General features: G+C 38.9%; 1 protein-coding gene across 3 annotated transcripts in view; it reads right to left on the bottom strand.

Annotated features, from left to right (window-relative positions):
• The window catches only part of LOC131249291 (probable methyltransferase PMT4), a 32,439-nt gene extending 5,635 nt beyond the window's left edge, over nucleotides 1-26,804 (bottom strand). The window contains exons 1-8 of one of the 3 annotated variants that reach the window (XM_058249953.1): nucleotides 25,781-26,722; nucleotides 24,036-24,171; nucleotides 15,857-16,097; nucleotides 14,324-14,549; nucleotides 13,635-13,800; nucleotides 13,097-13,401; nucleotides 10,812-10,947; nucleotides 4,823-5,026 (exon numbers count right to left, since the gene is read on the bottom strand). In XM_058249953.1, coding sequence (XP_058105936.1) covers nucleotides 4,877-5,026; nucleotides 10,812-10,947; nucleotides 13,097-13,401; nucleotides 13,635-13,800; nucleotides 14,324-14,549; nucleotides 15,857-16,097; nucleotides 24,036-24,171; nucleotides 25,781-26,292 — 1,872 coding nt within the window. In that variant the 5' untranslated portion in view covers nucleotides 26,293-26,722 and the 3' untranslated portion in view covers nucleotides 4,823-4,876. Of the gene's footprint in view, nucleotides 1-4,822; nucleotides 5,027-10,811; nucleotides 10,948-13,096; nucleotides 13,801-14,323; nucleotides 14,550-15,856; nucleotides 16,098-24,035; nucleotides 24,172-25,780; nucleotides 26,723-26,742 lie in introns of those variants that run through there. The other 2 variants (XM_058249950.1, XM_058249952.1) reach the window with 2 other exon arrangements.
• Nucleotides 26,805-27,139: the final 335 nt, after the last annotated feature.

The raw sequence follows: 27,139 nt of genomic DNA, 5'->3' as shown, positions 1-27,139 counted from the left end.
CAGAAAAAATTTCTACTTTTTTACTACTTTACACTTGTCTTCATCAAAAATCATACAAAATATTGTAAAGGTTGATGATATATCGGCAAATATTGCAAATATCGTGATCTATCACCAAATATTGACAATGTTATCATCAATATCTTGTAAAATTTGTATAATAGATACTGCATTGCATATGCTGAAAAAACGTAGTAAATATCAGGAGACCATTGATATGAGAAACACTGGTTATATCCCCTCAGGGATGATCAATGCGTTGCTCCTATAAACTTACAGCCATGATCGATCACTAATATCCCTCCAGGGATGATCAGCATGTCGCCTCAAGTCATGGCTGGCTATATCAAAATTTCAGCCCATTTGCTCCCCCCTACACCTTTCCCTTTTAACCACAAGTAAACCAGACCATGTCCAGTTTACTCGCAGCCCGTGTACCCAAGCCAAACCAATCCCCATATTGCGTCCACATTATGTTCTCTTCTAACCTATAAAACAGAATTCACCGTCCCTGAAACTCTCAGCCACAAGCCTGCATATGAACCAGCTGCTTCAATGATGGGATGTCATCAAGAGAAGGATATTCATACACTCTATATGGCTACTCCTGTGCAGGTTCCCATACCTATTATGATCACCCTTATCCATTTTTCAACCCCTATCAGATGTTGTCTTTATCATTGCCATCATCATTCCCATCATACCAATCTTTACTGGACTTTATTCTATTCCTATGACAATCAATATTGGTACTTTTTTCCACATTACATAGGTCGCGACAATGTCATTTTTTTTTTGAATGATAAGTCTGCGACAATGTGATGACACTTGGAAATTCCCTCTTATAACAAAACATTTGGGTAATCAAAGGAGATCAAAAAGACATGGGAGGAAGAGATGAGAGGACTCAAGTAGTGGAAAGAATGTTAAAAAGACTTTAATAGATTCAAAGAATCATTTAAGAAGTTTGCCCAAGTCTATATGGATAGCCTGTAACAAGGGTTTTATAGGAACCAACATTGGATAGAGTGGGTGCATCCAGCAACAGGGAAGAAAAAAAATGATGTCTGAAAGCTCAACGGTCAATTTGACAGACTCTATGGAATTTACAAATGTTAAGATGGATGCATTCCAGGTTTTAAGCATGGTTATTGGCCAACCTGCTACCCGATATGATACAGGCCGTTACCGAATGGCTGATTTTTATTTTTATTTTGACATGTATTTGGTAGCGTAACTGGCCCATTATTTGTTAAAAATGTTTGTTGTCTATTGGTCAAAGTCAGCCTGACCTACTGAAATTTGACCAAAATAGAACCTAATCTAATACCAATCAAACATGATTTGGTGGATTAGGATCTATTACATATAAATACAACAAAAGGAATATTGAAAAGTGATTTGAAAAAAAAAAAAAGAAAAAGAGTGATGGTTTACCCCTCATTCCAATATTTCCCAAAATGGTCCACTCCACTTTAACGTTCATTGAATTCCACCAAAATCTTGTGTTTTGAGCCTCAACATAGACATAGATCTAATTTAAAATTAGTTTCCAAGATCCCTTCATGGTTGAAATGATGAAAGAAGGGGAAAGATGAGAAGAATTTTGAGAATAAAAAATTTCACAATGAAGCTGTAACGGCTGCACTTGCCTGTAACGGTTTTATCAGACCCCATAGTGCTGATACGGGGCATATCAGTCTGTATCGGCCAATATACCCAATTTTTTTCATAATAGACAGGTTTGCTCCATAGGGTGACTGCAACGGTTATTCTATGGCCGATCAAACCGTAACATGACTGTTTCATGGAGGTGTTACTGCCACCCCAAAAGTAATCAAAGTACATTGGATCAGAGACTTGTAGAGAGAGGTAATGCAACAAAGAAAAGATGTAGATCAAGGATGAGGGACAAGGACACAATCATGGTATGCCAAAAAGGTTGCATAGCAGCGATAATGGTTGTAACCATTGTGCGTTACTGGGCCAAAACAGCTAAAAAAAAGGACCTGAAATGGTCCCAGAACAGGGTTTTTTTTAAAGGCTGTTACGGTTGTTACAGCCCATATCATAACAATAATAGCAGTGGCCGTTACAGCCAACATTACCATTACAGAACACCTTGGTCACGATCAACAATGCAATCCCCAATATCAACGACTCTATTGCCACAAAAAGGAAAAAGAAGAAAAAAAGTTGAACTTGACACCACAGACATTGAAAGCATGAGGGCAAAAATAGGCAGACATGATCCACAATGACATCCTATGCATGAGACATCAATGTCAAATGCATAAGCCTTAACCATCAATTGCTGCCAAGATCAAAGAAGAGGTTCTACAAGAGCAAAACATGGCAATGGATCGATACAAGCTCTAACTTGAAGACGTTCTTTTCAAAGTTGGAGAGACTTGATGCATCCAAGCTACACATCGCCCCCAGACGGATGCCGGATCATTCCACAAGCTGACAATTGAAGCTCAGGCCAGTAGATGTTATATCGAACCCAGATCAAGCCATCCAAATCCAAGGGTCTCATCAAAGATCAGGTAGATCCAATTGTCTAGGTTGAAGATCCAGGCCATCCTTAATGCAGGGGCATTTTCACACCGAGCTCGAGTGGGGTAGCCAGTGGGATGCGGGGACACACTCGGGGTGGGTGACCCATGTGATTTGGGGCCCATGGGGAAGATCTCGTGTTCGAGACTCCTCATCGGGGGTGATTAACACGCATTTCACACTGGGCTCAAGTGGGGTAGCCCGTGGGATGCGGGGACACGCTCGAGATGGGCGGCCCATGTGATTTGGGGCCCATGAGGGGGGTTCGGCCAAGGTTCTAACCCATGCGATGCGGGGCCTAGGCTATGAGACAAAGGGATTGATTCGCCATGCTCTAACAGTTCGAGCTTTTAGAGCAAGTGGTCAATTGTCCTGCATCAATCCTCAGCCTCCAAATTTCATATCTGCACCATATCAAGGTTCTAGATTGATTTGGATGTTGGCCTAGAGGAGATGAAGGTTCAAATTTCTCATCTGGACCAAACACAGGTGTCTGATTGGACTTGGGCCCACAGATCAAGTTGGATGCCCCTGATTGATCACATGTGTGATGGATCAGCTTTGGCATGTGATTCAGTGGACTGTGGGGTCCACTTGGTCCACTAGATGATCCTTACTAATCCCAAGCAACAGCAGGTTGCTTTTCTAAAGGTGCAGATGCAACCGTATATGGTTGTCAAAACAATTCATACAGCTGGGGTTGCTTTGGAGCCTTGGTTACAGATACTTCAGTTTCCTTTTAGTTTGTAGCTCAAGTGTCGGTACCTTTTTCAGCCTTTTGCATGGATCTAGTTTTTGTTCTTATCAGGTTGTTGTTCAAGTGTCTTTCTATTATTGGCTTATGTCATGTTTTAGAATCTAGAATAATAAGTCCAGAACTCTACAATCTCCATCAGATCTTTGTTATCTATACTATATATAACGCAAGCAACGTTTGGCCAATTTTACTGCCACAATTAGTCGTGGGGAGGTACAAAACCTTTGCTTCTTCTTTCTTTCTTTTCTTTCGTTTTTTTTTCCCCCATCTGTGTGGCCCTTCAAACCAGGCACATTGCTGTCTTTTCAACTCCTTCCTGGGAGTAGCCTGCACCTGCTGCTTCTCCCATGGATAGCCCACTCGGAAGATGTAGCGTTAAAGTCCTTGAGGCAAAGGCTATATGGGGCCCACCATGACAACTATGTGAAGCCATTCCATATATGTGTTGCTCTGGATCATGTTAGCACATCATCCCCAAAAAAGATTCAGATCTAAAGGTCGACTGGACCACATATTTGGAAACAATGAATGGGTCATCCATCATCAATCCCTTCCCTCTTTATCTCACCTGCATGTAGCCTCACCCTTTCCTTCCATCTCTCTCTTCCCCAATAATCCCCTAGAAGGGTTCATGAACAGATAAAGGGCAAAAGGAAAAAAGAAAAAAAGAGTTTCCAGCTTTTGTTGCTACATTAGCATTTGTTGCTTATATGACAACAGGTGGTAGATAGGAAGTTCGGTTTTGCGCATGAATACTAGAATATGGCTGATCAGTAGCCTGGATAATCTAGCATTTTAAGTCTCTCTTTTTTCTTTTTTTTTGGCTGCTTCACCTGTGGATGTTTTCTTTAAGTCCTTGGCTTTAATCTAGAAATGCAGTCCACATTCAACTATCCAGATCTGGGTTGCATTTGCATGTGATTATGTTGAAGATTCAGTTCCAGATGTGAAGCACAAGTCCAGATCCACATCTGCTGCAAACCATATCTGATTCTTCTTCTCTATTCAATTGAAGATTATACCCTCTTAAGTACGATTTTTGTGTTAAGGTTGGATCATTGAATTTCTTCTCTACATCTATTTATCACCTCATCAATCATATTCCCTGAGATGTTTTCTTAAGTCCTTGGATTCAAATCTGGAAATGCAGTTCACATTCAACTATCTAGATCTGGGTTGCATTTGCATGTGATTATGTTGAAGATTCAGTTCCAGATGTGAAGCACAACTCCAGATCCATATCTGCTGCAAACCATATCCAATTCTGCTTCTTTATTCAATTGAAGATTAAACCCTCTGAAGTATGATTTGTGGGTTAAGGTTGGATCAATGAATTTTTGTGTTAAGGTTCAATCATTGAATTTCTTCTCTACATCTATTTATCCATTCTTCAATCATATTCCCTAAGATGTTAGTCACCATTTCATGCAATTCAACAATTTTAGTTCTTTTGAAGAGTTGGATATTGCCATTTTGTAAATTAAGAGAAGGATTAACTGAAATTACCGGAGATGGAATGGATTCCTCCCACAGCAGTGAAACATATAGAGCCCAATCTAATCACTTCTTCAAGAATGGCTTCTGGCAAACTAGGAGCCTCTGGTCGTTGTCATTCTGAAGTTCAATAACCCGTGCCTCCCAACGATTCTGTGTTGCAAGGTAGCGTGCTTTCTCTATCACTTGTACTTTATCACACAAGACAACCCATCCCTGCCAATCATAGCCAGAAAATATGAGAATTGGCAGTCAAACCAAACAGAAAAGCATCGATATAAATATGCAATCGAGTTCTATATGATAGAAACAGCTGATCTGATGGGATGAGATCAGTGTGACTTGGAAGCTACTACTCAAAAAGTTGTTTGAGTACTTGCAGAACTCATCAACTCAGCTTAGCAAAGACTATTAATTTTTCTTTCCATTGCAGTCACTCTTTGTCAGATCCCGTTATCCATTGTCTTATGGGTAGTTCTACATTCTGCTCCATTAATTCCCAGTACTCGTTAAGTGAGCTGGTGGACAGTGTAGTGTGTGTGAGTGATCCAGGGTTCAATATCTGGTAGTGTTACTTTTCAAAAAAGAAAAGAAAAAATCTCATTCTTAATGAAAAGAAGATTAAGTGACTTAAAGAAAAAATCCCATTATCAATGAAAGGAAGATCAGTTGATTTAGAGTACCTTAAGATTCTAGAAACCAGAAAAGACTAAAAATACTTGTTAAATAATGTCGCAACCAGTGTTCAGAGTATCGGTATCGTTACATGTAACTGGGGATATAGAAACATGTATCATTATCGCCAAATATTGTTGCAAAGACTCAGGAAAATATCACTGTTTGAGGGAAACATTGGGGAAAAGGTGGAATTTTGCAATGAAACTTCAGAAGATGTTAAAATACACATGTTTACTTCTTTTTTTGAAAGGTAAATACTTTATTGATGAAAAGACCACCCCAAAAGGAGCGGAAAAGAATACAAAGACCAAAAAGGAAATTACAATGACAAGAAGGACGCAAGAGTCCAAACCCTTAAACTCAGAGGCCCAATCGATGACTGAAGATTTCACCCCGTAGATAACCCAATCTACCAATTCCACTCTATTTTCAAAATACACATGTTTACACATGTAGGAGTCAAAATATTGCAATATATGTGCGCACGCACATGCGTGTGTTAACACACACACACACACACACAAAGTTTCCATTTTATAAGGGCCTAGCCATGTGTTGTCGAAAAAATCAGTATAAAATAAATATATAAAATTTGTAGCCAATCAATAGATCATCCAACACTCATTAATGTATGATTTATTTATTTTTTTGAAGGGTGATGAATTTTATTCAAAAGCCTCAAACAAAAGCATGCAGCAAAGAATACAAAGAGAGAAGCAAAACAGCAACCTGCTAGCCATTCAACTAGAAAAAGCACCTGAAATTACAAAAAATTAAAATAAATAAAATAAAATAATCCATTTGACAACCGGCATTAAAACATCTTCCGCCACAAATGGCGCTGAGCAAGAGGTGTCCCGGAACCTCCTATTTCTTTCCATCCAGATTGACCACCAAATAGCCAGATGCGAAAGGAGACAACTGGTTTGGTCCTTGGTTCACCCGATACCCCCATGCCATGCCCAAAGAAAATCATGGACCGAACCTGAGAAGACCCATCGAATACTGAACTTCCATAAAGCATGATGCCAAATGGAAACCGCAAAAGGGCAAGCTATTAACAAATGATCAATGGTCTCTGCAACTTGGTTGCACATGCAACACATATTAGGAATGGGCAAGGATTCTCTTTTGGAGGTTATCTATTGTGAGCACTCTCTTCCTCACAACCAAGTAAAAGCCGCAGCCTTTGGGCACCATAATGCCAGAAATGATAAGCGTGCTCCTCAGGGATCTTATGAAAATCTCACAAAGGGACTTGTAAAAAGACTTTACTGGAAAAAGGAGGAAAAAAAAAAAAAACTGAGCTATGGCTTTTCCAAACCATGGAATCGACCTCCCTAGATGGGGAAACCAATTGCAACTAGGATAGAAGTGAGATAAACTCGTCCACCTTGATGTCCCACAAGCCTCTTCTACACAATAGAGGGTGACATCCATTAACAGTGAAAAACACATTTTCCAATATAAAAATGGAAAAATTAGAATTCCACCCATTTTTTTACTTAAATGTTATTTTTTTTAACCACAAATCCATGTCAATGCACAAGAATCATGCACAAAAATGGATTTCCAGTGCAAACTGCGCTAACATTTGTAAAATAAAAACCAGTTGTCTATGGATTTTTTGCCACCATTGAGTTGCAACCCATTTTCGTTTCGAGGTAAGATTAATCCCCAAATCCAAACTTTGATGTGATTGAAACCGCCCAAGGAACAAATATCCAAAACCAAAAATCTCAAAAGATGGAGAGTTTTTGGGTTTTTGGAAATTTCTCCAATTTTTTTGTATATTTTTGCCTATTTATGGATGTTTCCCTAGCACTGGAGATATTATTGATGGTATCGTTGATACCAAAGAACTTTTATAAGGGATTCTTCTCAAAATATTGCTGATATCAATCATAAAGTCAAAATATTGCCAATATTATAGAAAATATCGGTGATATTTGGAACTTTTTAAACTATCAGTAGTTTCGATATCGCTGACATGGCCATACTGATGATATCAGTAATATTATCAATAATATCGCCACTGATATTATTGCCAATCTTTGGAACACTGGTTGCAGCCAAATCTTTTGTAAATAAAAAATGAAGCCTAAGATTTTACAAACAAGGCAGGCTACTTGACCGACTTTTGAGTTGTCTCAGACTCTATCCACCATAACACAATCAGTTTCAAGTTTTAAAACTCATAGGATGTGAATCCAACTGAAGGCATCTGGTACAAACTGCAATGGGGAAAGATGCTACAACTCTAAATACAGATAGACTGCTATTTTGAACTCCAGAATTATCAGTTTAGAATGTTTACTGAATCATGCCAATTGAGCATTGATTTCAATTTGTGACATTATTATAGGGGTATTTTAATGTGATTATACTTATGAGCAGCTACCAGTCCTTGTCTTATACTTTGGGCAGCGCTTGTGAGTCAACGTTGACACTTTCAATGTATGGACTTTTTTTTGAGGATCTGTTGAACTCAATCTTTGCTGTACTCAATACTCAAAATCAGGTAATAAAAGCACAAATATCATAGCATGGCTTTAGCAGCACATAAAATATGTGACAAAATAAATGAAAAATATGCCAAGATGGCAAGACCATTATTGCTCAATATACACACAATTACTTGATCTGATCTCCAAAGATCATAATCATTGTTATAGCCTTGCCCCAACTATTTGTAGTCAGCTTTATAAATCCTATTTTCCAACTCATATTCAAAACAGGAAATTCTCATGATTGCTTAGCAAAAGTTTGATGTATTGTAAACCTGGCATCAAACTGAGCTTGGGATCGGCCAGCTCATTCCTACGTGGCCAAGTTTCCAACTATTTCTTGGACATTTAACACAGATCTCTAGAACTCGAAAAATTCATTTTACCACAAAATAATTAAACTGTGTCAATATTTGAACAAAAGATTCATGCTAAGCTAATTTATTTTTTTAGAAACTAAAATGAAAATTGACATTTTGAAAATGGTACGTCGGTGGAACTCTTCAAAAAAAAAAAAAAAAATTGAATTCAAAGCATTTAGGAATCAGCCTTCAAATTATTTGTCCACACCCAAAAAAATAAGCTCAATATAGACCACAGGGCACTTTTCTAAATTCTATCAGAATTTAAGCGTTTTGCCAAATTTAGCTTTTGCAAATACTCCAAAAATATGAGAAAACCCCAGAGAATAACCTATTCTCACAATTCAGCTTAGATACTAACTTGAGGGCCTGTTTGGTGACCGGAAAGTTCCATCCGGATAGCTGCACTGCCCATGGCTTGTCAAGCACCTTCAGTTATCAATTCTAATAAAATTGAAGATAGAGCTATCCAAAAATTTGACTGTTACCTCGTATAAGCTAACCTGAACAAGAAGCATTTAGTCTCTATTTTTTTAATATATACATGACACATGTGCACCAACCCACAAGTGAGAATCCATCTTCAAGCACCCCACACATGCCCCATCCAACCTTCAAGCACCCCACATGTTCCACATGTGCCAATGTGCCCATGTGTATGCATGCCACATGCCATATGTGATACCATACATCTTCAAGCACCCCACATGTGCCAACATGCCACCATGCATCTCAGGCAACTCACATGCCACTATCAATCTACATGTGCCCAACATGCCCACATGTGCCAAATGTATACAAGCACCACGTGCAACTATCCATACATCCATATCCCAGGGTGCTTGAAAAACAACAGTGAGGGCAATAGAAAAGCCTATCAATGCAAGCCTATTGAGACATGCCATAGCTAGATGGATGTGTCCAGAATAGCCTATTCAGACATAACTTGGACGGCAACTAAATGGGCCTGATAGACTTGCATGCAGACTTGCATGCACATAAAATTCTAAAGGCATAAAATTAGGAAATAAGACACCAAGGGCTTGTTTGATTTTTCGGCTCAACTGTAAGTACCTTGTAAATAGGTAATAATTATTTACACGGATAATCACTGCATCTTTCCTAATGCAGACATTGATGACTTACTTTTTAAACACTAATATCGAGAAGTTTGCAAAATAAATGTGGGGCCCACCGTGATGTATGTGGCTTATCCACACCGCCCACTTGTTATGCCAGCTGAATTTAGGGCATGAGCCCAAAAAATGAGGCAGATCCAAATCTTAAGTGGACCACACCACAGGAAACAGTGGGAATCGAACGCCTACGGTTAAAAACTTCTTGGGGCCCCTGGAAGTTTTGGATCAAGCTAATATTTGTGTTTTCCGCTTATCCATGTCTATGTGACCCTATGAACATTAGAAGACGAATAAACCTCAATGTGGACCCAATGAAGGAAACAACTTTCAACGGTGCACGAATTAAGGCCAATGTTTTATTTCGTGTGGGCGATTTGAGTGTTGGATCCACCTCATTCTTTGGCTCATGCCCCAAAATGTTCTGATAAAACAGATGGTCGGCGCAGATATATCATATACATTACGGCGGGGCCCACGGATTTAAGTCAACACATTTGGACCAGTTTTTAAGGTGGAATTACTCACCCATTTTCAAACCAGTTGAAAAGGTAATAATTACTTATTTACCACGGATTTACATGTATCATGGAAAATCAAACAGGCCCTAAAGAAACTGTCTTACATCAAAGAACCACTTATATAAGGGGGAAAACCAAAAACACACCACAAGATATGATGTATCTACATGCTACCTTTGTGAAGGAGCATAGCATCAAAATACACTACCACAAAAATCCTGTAAAAGGCTGTAAATTTAAAAATGATTACCTCAAAGCATGATAAATTCACAAGTTTCAATTTTAACAAGAGTGTTTTTGTTATCCAATTATGGTGATTATAGCCAAGCTCCAAGCAAAGCAAAAGGGTGGTGTTATCCAATTAGGGAATGTTAAAAGTGGTCCTAATACAAAAGGCTCTTTTTTTCTTTCTTTTCTTTTTTCTTTTTTTATTCTAGGGTTTGATTGCTAATTGATGAAAGAATTGAGGTAGGTGGAGGAGTAATTACACCATGGCAATAAATGTTCTTACCACAATATATTGTCCTACCACCAAGCAGAACCTAAATGTAATAATATATCTTTGATGATGTAATTAGAACTGAATAAATGAATCACCATGCTGACACTTTGCCCACCACAGGCGATATTCACACGTATGCCCTTGTAAAAGATATACATGCTCTTCCTATTACTGATAGAACTCAGCTTACCAAAACTTATATTTAAAAGGAAGAGAAGAAACAAATAAAAAAATCACTTCCACAATCATAGCATTCAACAAAAGCTATCAAATAAAAAGAACCAAACTAATCTACCTCAGGGCGTAGAATCCGATCCATCTCCAAGAATAGGCTGGATATGTCACACTCTTTCAAATCAAGCAAGTGTGACAGGAGCCCCATTGCGTGAAGCATGTCATATGTCCGAGGGTATGTAGGGAAGGGTTCACACCTGCTCATAAAAATGAGAAAAAACATTCCATTGAACAACTCCTTAATGTTCGAAATCCTAAAATAACAAAGTATTATCTTCAGCTACACATGGCGTTATGCAAAATTACAATTCTTATTCTCTTATAAGCATGCAATTGATTGCAAGTTTGATGTGCTCAACTGGTCATGCAACTGCCCAGCAACTGTTTAGTCAAGTTATACTCTGAAGGTACCATCTCAGATATGGATTAGGAAAATTAGCTCTTACAAAGGCTCCGCACAATACAGGTTAATGGTCATGGATGTTTAAATTAAGAGATAGAAGAACGGGAATGAAATTAATAGGTGTCCAAAAACTTGGAGGTGGAATTTAAAATGAGAGAAAACAATGATATTCAAAAATAAATTGATGGAAGAAGGAAAGTTGACTGTCAAAGAAGAAGTATTTATTGTGTGGAATGGGATGGCTGAGTGCATTAGAAAGTAGCAAATGAGGTTTTAGGAATATCTAGAGGGTTGCCAATTATAGATGGAAACTTGGTAGTAGAATGATGATGCAAAAAAAAAAAAAAAAATACTATTAACAAGAAACATTCATGTTTCAACACCTAGCAAGTACCTAAAACAATGAAAATATTGAGCAATGTAGTGCCAAAAGGACTGCTAAGAAAGCAGTGAGTCTTATGACTATCCTTCCAATAAATTGGGGACTAAAGAAGGTGAGCAAGATGTCTTTAAACTTGTGAAAATGAGAGAGGAGAAGAGTAGGGACCTAAATCATGTTAGATGCATTAATAGTGATGACCAAATGGTACTAGTCAAGGACAATGAGATCAAAATTGTTGCTGAGTGGCGTTTCACTCTGATTACTGTTGAGGAGGATTCCAAGAATGCAATCTCTTGGACAACATCTAGGAGATTCCTTTGGATATTAGTGGACATGGTAGAGGAAATTAAAGAAACTTGTTCTTATATTAGAGCTTCTTTTGTCCACACTTTGCGAGCATTAAGCGATCATGCAGATAGCCTAACAAAAGAGCAAGCTATGAGGGATTCATTCTACGACTTGTATGGGTAGTTAGAATTGTGCCCAGCCTGGTCTAGGGTATGGGTTTGTCATCCTAGGAGTAGGGTGGCAATTCTGAGTATTTTAGTTTTAGGGGCCAATGATTTTATTTATTTTTATTTTTTGCCTTCCCAGGGTTGTTCTGTTGTAGTTTCCTTTTTCCTTTTTTCAAATAAAATTTTCTCCCAATTCAAGAAAAAAAGAAGAAGAAGAGAGGATGGCAACCTCTATTGCTCTGAATGCACACTTGGATCTCTGCAGTGAACAGCACATAGAATCAATATTGTGGAAGTGATACCATTTCTTAATTCAGGCTGAACCATGCCATGAGAAAATACACATCTGGTAAGTATGCTGAAAAGTTTCTTTGGGTATCTACTGAAACCATGGACGAGGCTTACTTAAGTGAGACATCCCCCACTTCTTCAGATATATGAGCTGTTTTCCCGTAATGTTTTTCTACATCTAGATCTGCATCTATATATTATGGTCATTATCATCAATTTCCCTATATATGTTTGCTTATTGTATTAGTAGTTGGGATCTATACCTACATAATGCCTTAAAGTGAAAGCAAATCTCATCAATTTCAACAGATTTTTTTTCGACATAAATGATATGGTATTGACATAATTTTCTTTCACTACAGTCAAGCATTTGATGGTGATGTGACTTTTATTTGCATAAAATATTACATCTATTTATGTTTTGAATTGTTCAAAAAGAAATTGAAAATTCATAATTCATTGATTCATGTAGGAAAAGTACTATTGCCCCTATCTCTAACATGGGCTACCAAGGGACTCAAAATGCTTCAAAATACATTTACAGATTCCAACTGCATAAAACAAAAGATGAGGAGATTTGATTATTAATCATGGAAGTACACCAATTAACAAGATGTAGATGATCAGTTCCCAAAGGTTTGTACTGTTTTCTTAAGAAAACTAATATCTAGCTCAAACTCCCATCTGGCATTCAAAGCAATGATCGGCATACAAAAACAACCCACAATATATATATATATATATATATATATATATATATATATATATGAAAGCTCTATGAAAAATTCATGAAAGAATTAGGAAAGATGATCTACCAGTCATGCAAAACACCGGCAAAGCCTCGGTTGAGTATCAGAGGAAGCGTATCGGATGTCCTGATGGGCACAACATTCATAACCCAGACTGATTTTCTTGCCTCCAGAAATGCAGCATTTAATCCTCCATAATGAGCATTCATGTCCATAACATTGCGTATCATGTTAAATGGAGGTAATGGATCTTCATCACCTGGCCTCTTTGGATGGTCTGAAAAGATCAAGGGCGTAAGCAAAGACCAATAGTTTTTCAAAGCTGAACTCCAAACACGTGAATCTTCAAGAAAATCTTCAGGATATACACCTGCAAAGGTAAATGATAGTTAATATACTATGACAACAAATCAGATTCAATGTAGTATTAAATCATGAGTGAATTTTAAGATTAAAAGAGAAACCAGTTCGAGTAAAGTCTGTTCCCATGCCCGCGCTGAAAGGTTTTAGCTACAGATGCAGCAGAATTTGGACACTGGGAAACAAAAGCTAACAGAACAACGTAACACAAACACAGGCAGAATGTGACAAAATGATACTTTCCGTGGACTGCAAGTTCATCTGAGCTCAGTTGAGAGTCGAAAGGCCTGTGGGACCTGTTCTGTACGGGAACCCAACGATTGCTAGTAGTTCCACTTATACATGAGAGGAGGGGCTGGTAATATGTTTCGTCATTCTCATCTTTACAAAGAGGTATACCACCCTGCTTGCTACAATGGAGACAAAAAGAAATACAGTATTACAAATTTTGCTCTAAAAGCAAATTTCCAAGAATTAGAACTGAAGTAAAATGGATTGCAGTCAGCCCAATCAACCACCATCCAGAGCGTTGGTCCAGAAAGAGAAGAAAAAAAAAAAAAGTTGAAGCAAACAATCATGTAGGTTTAGGGCCTGTTTATTTTCCAATTTCCTACGAAATGCAAGGTAATTGAGCCATAATTATCATTTTCATGTGTTTGTTTAAAAGAAATTATCGCTCGTAAATCAAGAGTAAAATACACTTGTAAATGGAAGCAAAGTAAAATGTAATCATTACATTTTCACATTATAAAACCATCATTTTTACAGTGATTTCAAGGCAGAACAAACAATGTAACAAAATCATCATTACAGTCAAATGTATGTGATGTGACCACACAATTATAAGAGTAAATAATCATGACCCATTTACAACCATTTACCCTTGTAATTGGAAAACCAAACAGACCCTTAGGTAAACATTATGAACCTCACCGAGATGCATAGCAATTAACATCTGCAGTTTTCTGCCAAACGAAAGTCTCCTCTTGCTGTGCTAAAAGGCTCCAACAGATTTTTCCTGTAAATTCCTCAATTGGTGTGAACATGATTCTGTTCTTTGCATTCAGTGAAGATGCTTGAGGTTTGCTTGTGGGTGATGTCAAAACAAAGTAACCACCAGGCTTGAGTACACGGTCCACTTCTATAAGGAATGCTCCATCTGCTTAAGGTGGAATAAATCAGTGGCTATTGTAAAGCGGTATTAAATGAAACTTTGAATTTAACTACCATTTTTCTTTCTGAAGAAATTTCATGAAGTTAACGGAGCAGACATCAAAATGAAAAGTTAGAAGCAAAGGATTTGATTCACATCAATTATGCCAAACTGATCATAAAACTTAGACGTATATTGTACTAATAATTGTTTCATACATATCTTATCCAAAATTGATAATCCATCAATAGGCTAAGTATGCTTTCATCCAGTTGCTACATAGAACAGATTCTAGGGTGATCTGCATTGTGTACCTTACTATCAATCATTGCCCCCAAGAATATTTGTACATTTCTTATTTCTTTCAGGGTGGTCATGTATATTTTATCTTCTTTTGGTGAAATTGACAAACAGGATTTGTAAAGCAGCCCCAAATGCTGGAACAAGGCTATTGAGTTGGTGAAATTGACAAAACAGGATTTGTAAAGCAGCCTCAAATGCTGGGACAAGGCTATCATGAAAATTATTATAAAAAATAATTTTCTTTTGGTAACTTGATACATAGTATAATTAATTCCTCAGTTTCTCAAGAAAATTATAATATTTAAGCTGGGTCTTTGAAGTTCACATGTGGACCTACACCATGATAAAGGCATGCATCAAGTCGTCATCATAATCAGATACTTGTCCCAGCTATTTGGGTTCGGCTTTACAGATCCCATTCACCAATTTCAGAATAAGAATTCCCATGATTTCTTGGCAGAAGTTCACCAAACAGCTTCCTACCTAACATCAACCCTCCAGACTTTTCTTTTCTTTTCTTTTCTTTTCTTTTCTTGAGAGAGAGAGAGAGAGAGAGAGAGAGAGAGTAACCTTGAATTTCCGTCATTTATGCAACTTTTCCTTTTTATATTTCTTTTGGTCACTATGTAACTATAATTTCTAATTTGGTTTTCACTGTAAACAATTTGCATGAACTAAAGGTGTGGTAATGCAGAAAAAAGTTTAGGTTCTCCACATAAAGAGAGAGATATCAACCATCAATTACATTGCGCTGCATACTTGAATGGTAGTCGCTTCTCATTGTCAATACAAGATAGTTCAGTTCCAACTTCCAATAATAAAGTTTGGCAGAAGATTCCTCGGTAAAACCAAATTATGTTTTACTGAGGAATTATGTTTGACAAAAGAAGAGCACGTGCGAACAGCTAAAGACAACTTAGAAACTATTTCCCTGAAGTACCCAACCAGGAAGCAAATGTTAGTAGCTATTTACTAGTTAAGGAGCCAAATCTAACCAACTCCAGAAGTACCTTTCTGGTCCCAGATAATTCCACACTGAGCACAGTGAACCATATCAAACGACAGTGATGGATATGGAAGTTGCCTTGAAATGAAGCTGCCAATCATTGCAGGAAGACCCCTCTCAAGGGCCAGCTGGACTGGACTTCCAAATATCTCATAAGCAGCTATACAAATAGTCATCAGATTTAGAGAGAACAAATGAGCTCCGAAGCTACCAAATCCACAGCCAATATCCAATACAGTGGAGACCTGTAATGACCATAAGAGCAGATTAGAATATGCTGTCAACATAAAGAGCAAACAAGTAGACAGCTACTAGAGGGAAAAAAAATGTAATAGCTATTACCATTCCAAAAAAAAAAAAGGTAGATAGCTACTATTAGAAAATGTAATAGATGTTTAGATATTAAAAGAACTTTACTTTCTCGTATAATTTCCTGAAACTGAGAAAATATTATATCCTAGTTATACCATCACCACCATCATCATCTAAGCCTTATCCCAACTAATTGGAGTCGGCTACATGAATCCTGGTCTGCCAGTCCACTCTATCAAGGACCATATTAAAGCTATATAAGAAGTGGGAATGGACAGTTTATTGCAAGAACCCTATCAAGAATCTATAAACCCAATAGATAAGAAAAACGACAATGAAGGATCTATTGAGCGATATTAAGACCAAATTCAGCCAATATATTATGTTCTAAATGGACATGGATATAAATCTCAAGCTTGCAAACATGGTTTGAAACCTCATCAACTCAACTCCTCGGCCTCCTTTTCCACCTTCTGCTTTTCCTATTGCTGCTTCTACTTTACCTTCTCCTCCTGCTCTCCCCCTTTTTCATCCTACTCCTCCTCAAGCTTGCAAACCATGGTCTAGAATCTCATCACCTCCTCATCTTTCGCCTTGACTTCTCCTCCCACTCCTGCTACTCCTGAGAAAAAATACATAAAGGGCCTCTCCACACACATGCCGGTGTGAAAAATACGTGAACAATCAATGTCATACATCTGGTGGGGCCCACCACAGACATGCTTGGCCCACCATAAACTGATCAATGATCATCTATAAATTTCATATTTTAATATTTTAATATTCTAATAATTGTATACAAAGGGCCTTAGAAAGCTATCATCATCATCACCACCATCGCCTTCATTGTCATAGCTAAGTCCCAACTATTTAAGGACCAATTCTTCATTAGTGAAAGACTCTGTATCCATTCTCAACACCTTTTTTACTCTCTTTTTCTTTTTTTCTTTTTTGAGAGGATAACTAATGCAGGGGCATTTTCACACCGGGCTCGAGTGGGGTCGCCTATGGAATGCAGGGTCGTGTTTGAGATTCCTCACCGGGGGTGATTAATGCGCATTTCACACTAGGCTCGAGTGGGGTACCTTGTGGGATGTGGGGACACACTCGGGGTGGGTGGCCCGTGTGAGGCAGTACCCATGTGATTTGAGGCCCACGAGGGGGGTTCGGCCGAAGTCCTAACCCATGAGATGTGGGGCCTGGGTTATGACATAAAAGGAATAATTCGTCATACTCTAATAGTTCGAGCTTTTAGAGCAAGTGGTTAATTGTCCTGCATCAAATTGGTATCAGAACGGGAGGTCTCGTATCCGAGACTCCTCACCAGGGGTGATTAATGCAAGGGCATTTTCACACCGGGCTCGAGCGAGGTCGCCTGTGGGATGCAGGGGCACACTCAGGGTAGGCAGGGCCCACGGGGGAGGTCTCGTGTTCGAGACTCCTCACCGGGGGTGATTAATGCGCATTTCACACTGGGCTCGAGTGGGGTAGCCTGTGGGATGCGGGGTCACACTCGGGGTGGGCGGCCCGTGTGAGGCGGTACCCATGTGATTTAGGGTCCACGAGGGGAGTTCGGCTGAGGTCCTAACCCATGAGATGTGGGGCCTGGGCTATAAGATAAAGGGATTAATTCGCCATACTCTAACAGTTCAAGCTTTTAGACCAAGTGGTTAATTGTCCTGCATTAATAACGAAACTCACTAAAATGACACAAAACCCCTGAAATTGCCAGATCAAGCACAAGGGATAAGATCCGCTTAGTGAGGGGGCAAACGAAATGTTTAGCCCACCAATCAGAGATCTCATCTCCTTAATGATACAATGGAAAACCCAAGGGTGCGCCTTTCCCCTTTAGCCCAGGAGCATACTTCTCTATGAGGCACTTCCACTGTCATGGACATGCACTTGAACTGATCTGGGGTCAGAACTATCTTTCATGGCAGTCCAAATGAAAGTTGTGATCCAAGGTGGCACCAAAGAACTCCAAATGCAGGCCAGAGAAGAACTGGACCTAACCTTCGTGAGGCTGAACTTGCCATATTCTGATACTTCTTCTGAGATTAAAACTTGCACTGGCTCTAGAATGAACATCATCTCTGAAAAAATACCAAAGGCTGACCTTTTCCATATTCTAACATCTGACTATCTTTGAGATTCCATTCTGAATCAGATATGGCAAAAGCCTTGCCTTCATGAAATATGACAGTCGTTCACTGCATTCCCTCATAAGCCACCCCATACGGGTCCAGAAACAACATTGAAAATGCTTTATCACCGATCCGTTCATCATCCCAAAAGCACGCTCTCCTTTGTTGACCAAAAAACGAGACCTAGCCCTAAGAATTTCACCCTATGCCTTATTGTCATTCTCCATGCTACAAATGCCCCTCCACGCTAACTGGAATCGAAGGGACCACATTTGGGATCCCACCAGCCATTGTCAGCCCCGTACTCTAGAACCACTCTTCTCCAAATGCAGATTTTCATAATTGGATCTCCACCATTTACACAAGACACTCCAATTCCTTCCTCAAAACAATTGAGACCCAAACCCCCTTAGATTTTTCAAATTCCTCCCAGTTAACTAAGAGCTAGTCTGACAGCGTGGATTTGAAATGCTGTGGAATCCGGTGGATTTTAGGTGCTGCTTGAAAAACTGAAAAATAAGCTCTAAAAAATAAGTACTGAAAACTTAAAGAGCTGGATTGTAATTTTGAAATGGTTTTAAGGATTTTTTAGTCAAAAGTGAAAAGAAATTTTAACGCACCACCACTTTTAGCATTCGGCCTTCAGTGTTAAGGGAGGAGAGCTGAAAAAGGACCCATGTGTTCAGTGAAAATTAATTTAAGCACTTAATAATCTAGGCCAATCTGAATCATATAGTACTGAAAATAAGTTATGCTGAAAATAAGTGATAATTGCTGATAATAAGTTTTATTAAACAACACCTTAGTTCATACAGAATCAAGTGGATTTGAAATCATAGCTGCCAGGTGGGAGTTCCAAAAGAGCTCTTGGGGGGGGGGGAGTGGGGTGTCTGCATTCCTCTCAAATCCAAATCCCTCCAATTCCTTGCTACCAACAGGAAAAGAAAAGAAAAGAAAAAGGAAACAGCTAACCTGCACAAATCCTCCAATTACATGCTGCCAAATGAGCCCTAAATGGAATTTCATTTTTTTCTTTTTTTGCCTTTTCCATCCCATAAAAAGTTTGCTGAATTTTTCAATAGCTTTCGCCTCCCCACAGGAACCCTTGAAAAGAGAACAAGAGTCTCCCTATCATCTATCTGGGTCCCTTCTCCAACCTCACTCCAACTCCTTTTACATCTTCCTGGCATCCCCTTTACAGGCCCTTCAAACACTAGTCTTCCCTCCTTACCATGGCTGTCTTTGGCATTTATTGTACATGATCCAACCATCTCAATCTGCTCCCTGCATTTTATCTCTTATTGGGCCACTACGTTGCTTCAAATGACCTCATTCATAGTTTTAGCCTTCCCACATCCATCTCAACATTCTCATTTTGCAAACGAAATCCCTGATCATATTGCCTTCTAACTACGAAACACTTTGCCCTCCATCGGTCTAACTATCTAATAAAATTTCCATTTAAGTTGCATAGGCATGCACCAATCATACGAAGCTCCTATTGCAAGGAAAGAAATATGGCAAATAAAAATAACTCTATTGAAATTAGATTGATGGTTTGGAACACCATACCAACTGGCTTTCGACATCATTCCCAAGGAGTTGAGTTACTCGAAGTGAGAGAATCTCTCTATGCAAAAGAAAACTTAACTCTTCCCTCAATCATCACAAAGGATTTTTTATACGTAACCAAAAAAAAAAAAAAAGCCCTAACCCAATCCTAACCATTCATTAAGTCTAAACATAACCATCTAAATTAATAAAATACTAGTGATAACTAAGACAGCCACCATGAGAATAAGCCACACCAAGCAACTGGAAAAGACTATGATGATGATTAATGACTAAACTACCAAGAAACAGTCAGCCATACAAACCTTAACTCTAAATCAATCATAACTGAATTCATGTTTTTTTTTTTTAAGGATTAATGGACTCATTTCAAAGAATTCATGTCAGAACTGCATTATCTTGGGCTAATTTCAAAGCTAACTCAATGGACTTTGAGACAAGACTAATTTTGTGCCATTAAAGCATCATTAATGCTAGAAAAGTGGCCTAAACAGAAATAAAGTACTAGAAAGTTGGCACCTTAATGCTTGTTTTACTTCTCTTTTGCCTCTTCAATGTGTTGGTATCATATGTCCTGAAAAGTCAATGACGATGGCTATGACCATGTAATTGATGACTACATAAAGTTTCGTTAAAACCATGGATACCACAATTAATATGTGGGAAACTTTCTATCAACTATGATTTTATAGGTTACAGGGAGGTACTCCTCCAGTTATCCTAGGGGACGGTGAGTTTGGATATAAAAGCCATTGGCTAAGGGAGAGTTGTGTTTCATGGATCTCAATACCCTAAATTCCATGATCATCTAGTGGTCGAGATCTTGCATCCACCCCTTCGACTAGCATGAGATTTTGGTCAAAAGTGGATGCAAATGGGCAATGGAGGTTTTTGGTCAATTTGAATGCATGGATAGCAAGTTTATAGAATTTTGATGGTGTAGGGTAATACCAAAGTTTGTAGGGTGAGGAGCACCATAACAAGTATAACCTGTGAAACCCTAACTCCTTATAAATAGATCCTATCCCAAGAGGAATAGGACAAGAGAGATACCTGGATGTCCTCACCCCTACATCAAGGGTAGAGAGAGAAGAAAATGGAGAAGAGAGGGAGAAAGAAAATCATCTCTCTCACTTCTCCATCACACATCCATACATGTGGGGCCTCACTTGTGGGCAGCTCTCAAGTGCTCATGCCCAGTCCTACCCTGGGCTTGACAATGGCTCTCTACTCCCCTCTTTTATAGGATAGATCAAGGAAAGATTTCCTATGTTGGAAGATCAACATCGGACTACTACAATAATCACACAAGACACAACATAAATTTGAGGTAACATCTTATCTATTAAATTTATGCTTTTTGGAAGACGGGAATCCTAACTAATTATAAAATATGTAAGTTTGCAAATTTTGATGCTTCCATTGCATTTCAAAAATTTGCCAACACAATGCTCCTATTGAATTGTCCCCTAATTGGAGAGAAATCAGAGAACCACTTCTTGAATCGAGAGCTTGTACTAAGGTTTTCCTTTCCATCAAACTAGACACTTGAAGTAAAATCCATTTCTCTCATGAACGTAAATGAAGCATATTTTTTAATTTGATACTCCATCAAACACGATAAGCATCTTCCTTCTTATTCACCGAGAAATCTTGTGCCTTCATGCAAATTAGTTTTTTTTCCACGGAAAGATTATCTCTTTTTGATTTGTTTCTTTTTTCTTTTTCTTTTTTTCTTTTTTTGGGTGAAGGTGATCTTAATTCCTCTATTTGATTTGCTCCTTCCTTTCATTATGGAAAAATAAAAATATCCATCTTTGGCTCTTTCTTCTTCTGGTCAATTTTCCTAAATAAACTCTCTATAGTCATCAAGTAAGCGTACAATTCTCTTGGTAAAAATCCATAGGGCATCCCAAATTTTACCACCAGAGAACACTAGCGCATTCAAAATTTTACACCATGAGAACAATCAAACAAAACACCATCTGAGTCATTACCATCAGAATCAATAACTCTACCACCTTCTAGAACACAAGGCAGCTCCCCTTGACATTGAGAAGACTGCATTAAATAGAATATATTCAGGATTCTTGAATAGCCCCATCCCAATGGATCTGGCCTTCTATCAACTTCTTCCAAAACATTCTTCTCATTGTTAGCCATTAATCACAAACAACCCATGGTTTAACTTCTTGATGTAGGGTGGATGATTTAGAAGGGAGAACAGTAAAGGAAGAATAAACAAGAGAATATGCTTTAGTCTGACCTTTACACACATCATTCAAAGAGAGTAAGCACTAGGGTTTTAACCCTCTGCACTGAGATATTCTCCGAAAAAGAACTTTTTTTTGTTTATTCAAAACACAGCCATACAGTATCTACATGTAAAATATGTGTGTGTTACTGTGTTATGCATGCATGCATACTTATACAAGGCCAAAAGGCCCCATAATACCAAACATCGTAATCTTGTTGCATATTTCCTCCATCGTTAAACAAGACATCTTTAACACAACTCCTAATAAACTGCATGACCACTCTCTTTTTAGTAATTAGTGCCTTCTATTTTTGAAAGGCTCTTACTAAGGCAGAAAAGGCACCTAGCCTGATCTAAAATCTTTCTAAAGCTAACCTGAATTATCTCCCAAAAGTTAGTTTTATCTAAAACCATCTCCAAAAACCTACACAAAGCACTATTAGAGACAGTTTTACTTCTTGTATATATGCATGTGGAGACAAAATTACAACCAGGTGTCCAAAACCCCAAAATAAAAGAAAATACACCTATTTCAATATAAAATGTCTTAAAAATTCAAGTCCAGTATAGTGTAGGGCCCCTGATCATGCCATTACCTAATAAGGCATTAAATCACACTGGAGACCAAAAAAGTCACTCCATTATCCTATAAAAGGCATTTCATGAGGAAAAATTTTAACCTGATGCTGCAAGGCTCTATATACATGGGTCCCATTCACACTTGAGACATAACAGAACCCCAACAATTTGAAGATGACCCATACAATTTCGGGAACAAGTACAGCTCTTAAACTCCAAAATGAACCCGTTTAAAACATCTTCTAAAAAACTGCTCTAAACTCTAATTAGTTGAAATTCAGTCCCTTTCATGGATGTGAACATGTGGGTGGCACACATGGAGCCCACCAGATGGGCCATAAGACCCGCAGCTGGCTTCAAACTCTCGGAACTCACACTTCATCAATCTCTTCCAATTATTGTCCCTGCTTGTGTTACTAATCAACTTGGCCGAGTTGCACAACACAACTCATCCATATCAAATATCAATGCTTACAATACTTTTGACTTGTCCGCATCATTGATATGAATAGTGAAGTCCACACATGCCCAGTGTGACTCATTCATATTGGCCCGGCCCATAGGAACATCATGTACTTTGGAGTTCTGACCTGACTCAGTTCAACACATCTAAGACATACTGATATCACAATATGACTTGGGCCTGACATAAACTAAGTCCAGTATCAAACTGGTATTTTATTCCATGATCTAGCCAAAAAACGTTGATCCGTGAAGACTGATATGAACACAGGCGATAAGAAAAACAACTAAAATATAAATTGCCATTTTTCAGTTAGTTCCTCGTGCGGGGATAGCATCACTCCAAAGACCAAACAGATACAAAGAATCAAACTTCATACAAGCATATCATCACACCATACATATGGAGCAGCACATTAGCAAAAAGATGCAGATAATGTTGCAAAGCCAAACACATTCAAAGTGTTTAGTAATTGTTTCATGGAAAAGATGTGAGGCGCTGCCTTCCCCAACCTCAGCAGAATTATATTTAGGCATTTATGCATCCAATTGAAGGAAACAAAATAGACAGAAATAAAGGAAAAGGAATGATGGTATCAGTTCTAAATATGAAATAACACTAATCAACTTTTGTAACTTCCCATACATTCAAAGATTGATGTGGCATATGCCTATCCATGATCCTTTTTTTTTTAAAGGTGTTCATGATCCATATTATAACTCAGAAAACTAATCTCAAATAAATCTACATTGTAACCAAGCCCCTAAACCTAACCATCACGCAAACAAGCACAAGTAAGAATAGAAGACGAGAGAGGGAGAGTGAGAGAGAGAAAGAGAGAGAGAGGCTTTACACCAGCTTGAAGAAATTCGGCATCACTTCCCAACCCTATCATCTCTGCTATCTGGCGGGAGTAATATTTAACACCATCAATGTTCGTTCCATCTTCAGATTGGAAAGCAATTTGATTCTCCTCCAGCAACATTAACCTACAGGATTACAAACAGAATTAATTATCATCTCACTAGAACCCACTATCATTTGTTGTTAGATGCACTTGTCTAGGCGGTCCCATTGAACAACTGGTTTAGGGATCTGGCGCCCAAATGAAGGTCACCTGAGCAACATGGTACTAGGTATTTCCCAGTAAGCAATGAGGACCATGACTAAGGAGACCATACTTGGTGTGTTTTGTACAGTGTCTATGTTAACTAGGTTCTTTTACACATTTATTTCCATGTGTTCGCAGTTTTCTATGAATCTTATTGTGAGTCTGTCACTTGTAAGCTAAGACGCCCAAGATAACGTCTATGCTCGGCATATCATGCTGAAAAACAACGTTATACAATTACTATCACCAGATACGCCTAAAGTACTGGTGGTTGATATTTTTTAACAGAATCTTGTTGTATTAGGCTCACTGTCTCTAAAATCCTAATAATTTTATACTCATTTCATGCACACATATCATCATTATCTTCTTCTTCTAAGCCTTATCCCAACTACTTGGGGTCAGCTACACGAACATGTTTCACCATTCCACTCCATTGAGGAACATATCCTTAGTTAAACCATAGGTCACCAAGTCTTTTCTTATACCGACCCCCACGGCATTTTGGGCCTTCCCCTCGCTCTTTCAGTAGTAAAACTATCCAAAGTTAATAGTTAGGTAAATGTAGCATGCTTGAAAGATTAGAAACAGATACATTGTTTTATAAGATTGAAACCAATAGAATGGAAAGAACAAATGTTTCATGTAAAAGCCATAAATTGAGAGTGAAAGGGATACCAAGATCTCTGTCCATGTCCCCAATTTCGCAAATTGGAGACTGGTACTCGTGTCTGTGTCCATATCAAATAAACCCTAACTCGCACGAGGAGGTGGTTTTGTGAGTCATGATGATGCCTTGTGTTTTTAAAGCTCCACATTTTCCTGAGTTTGATTCTTGTAGCTTAGCCTCCGTCCCATTTTCCCATCCTTTGTGCATGTTATATGCACATATAATTATATAGGGTTGCATTCAGATTTCCACCCAATGATGCATTGAACAAATGCTTTTCGGCCTAAAATGCAAGCAGTGGCATTTCAAGTCCTACTTAAAATGTCATCACTGGTTGGTTTGGGCAGAGATGCATCATTTCCAGATTTAAATCCGATGACAGTGTACCTGCAAACAAACCAACTAGAGCTCATGATCATCTACTTGAGCAACAGTATTCACCATTCATGCATTTTACAAAGACATTATTTACTAATAGTTATCTTCTTTATTCACTAGCCACTCACCTATATTCGCAGACCATTTAGCAAATTGACAAGGAAAGGTCCTGCCCATCATTCCATATATAAAGGAAATTAACAGCAGTTTCTACTTATGTCGTGTGCTAAAGGCTGATGTTCAATTCTACAACCAGCTGTTTGTTAAATTCACGTACAACCCATGTTACCCTTGAATAATTAAGGGAAAAATCCTGCAGGCACAGAAACATTAAAAGTAGGATACAACCAGCTAGAGGCGATCAGTTCTCCCATTCTAATTGGCAGTAGGCTCACAAGCTAATGCTCCAGTGAATCATATGGGCAACCGAAGAACGCACCTCTTTGTCATGCTTCCAGAAGAAAGGAACTGATTGTTGGTGATCTTCACATTCCCGCTCCATATGACATCCCTACCGGCAGGCCACCTCAGCGGGATCTTGTAATCCTTGGGGGAACGGACCAGGCACCGGGGACCCACCCCCGCAACTTCACAATGCCGATCAAATTCCTCCCCATTGCGGAACCCTGACAATTGGTTCGCAGAGACATTGTAGCAAGGAACATAGTTCTCTCTCTCCTTACCACAGAGATCAAGCTCTCCCGTGCGACTCATCCCAAGCGAGAGCGACCTAATCTCCATGAAATTACTTGCCGCCTCCTCCCTCAGCCTTCTGTAACTCCGATAAGCTTCAGATGCAGGTGATGAAACCGCCGAATCCAAGGATCTCGAAGATGGCGACCTGAATATTGCGATCAACAGAAGGACGCTGACGATGCACAGGAGCACCCCATTCAGCGGCAGGCCCCGGCGGGAACTGAAGAAAGACTGGTGGGCCCAAGGGCTTCTCATATCCACTGCCAACTAGGAAATGAACTGAACTCTCAATTCTGAAAAAAAAAAAAAAAAACCGGTCGAATGCAGATACAAGAAGCGAATTCGGTATCAAGAACTTCGATCGAATTGAAACGAATCGATTGAGCAACGAATCCCCGCAAGGATCAAGACTGTCAAACGGAATACGAATCGAGTACGAACGCATCAATCGAACAACGGATGGAGGATTCGCCTACGAATGGGAAGCGATCCAGATCACGGAAATGTGGATTGAAAAAGTAGATTGATTCAAACCCGAGGGATCGATCTTCGGGTCTGCAATGGAGAATTTGGAGATCTAGATTGCGTTAGAATCATCAAAATAGAAAAGAAATCTAACATATGATTGAAGTTTTTCCGAACTTCATACAATCTCAGAGGAGAATTCGTCAAAAGAAGAGAGAGAGAGAGACATTGGATCGCGACTTACGAGAGCATCGAATCCGTTGATTTCCAGCGGCAACCGAGAGTGAGAGCGAGATTTTCGCAGGGGAGTTACACGATGGATTGCCTGCGACGCCCCGTAGCAGGAAGTTCCTGCAGTCAGAAGCTAGATAGGGACCACCGTGATGTTTGTGAGAAATCCACACCGTCCATCCGTTTTTTTCCGGTTCATTTTAAGCGTGAGTCAAAAATGAGGTAGATCCAAAACTCAAGTGGGCTGCAAAACAGGAAACGGTGAGGATTGATCTTCCACCGTTGAAACAGTCATGGAGCGATAGAAGTCTTGGATCAGGCTAATATTTTCATGTTTTCAGTTCGTCCCATTAGGGATGACCTTATGAACGGTGCGGATGATATTTGAAAATCATGGTGGACGGCA

The sequence above is a fragment of the Magnolia sinica genome, chromosome 6, assembly GCF_029962835.1.
Source record: "Magnolia sinica isolate HGM2019 chromosome 6, MsV1, whole genome shotgun sequence".
NCBI classification, from domain to species: Eukaryota; Viridiplantae; Streptophyta; class Magnoliopsida; order Magnoliales; family Magnoliaceae; genus Magnolia; species Magnolia sinica.
This window is presented reverse-complemented; position numbering and strand designations above follow the sequence as displayed.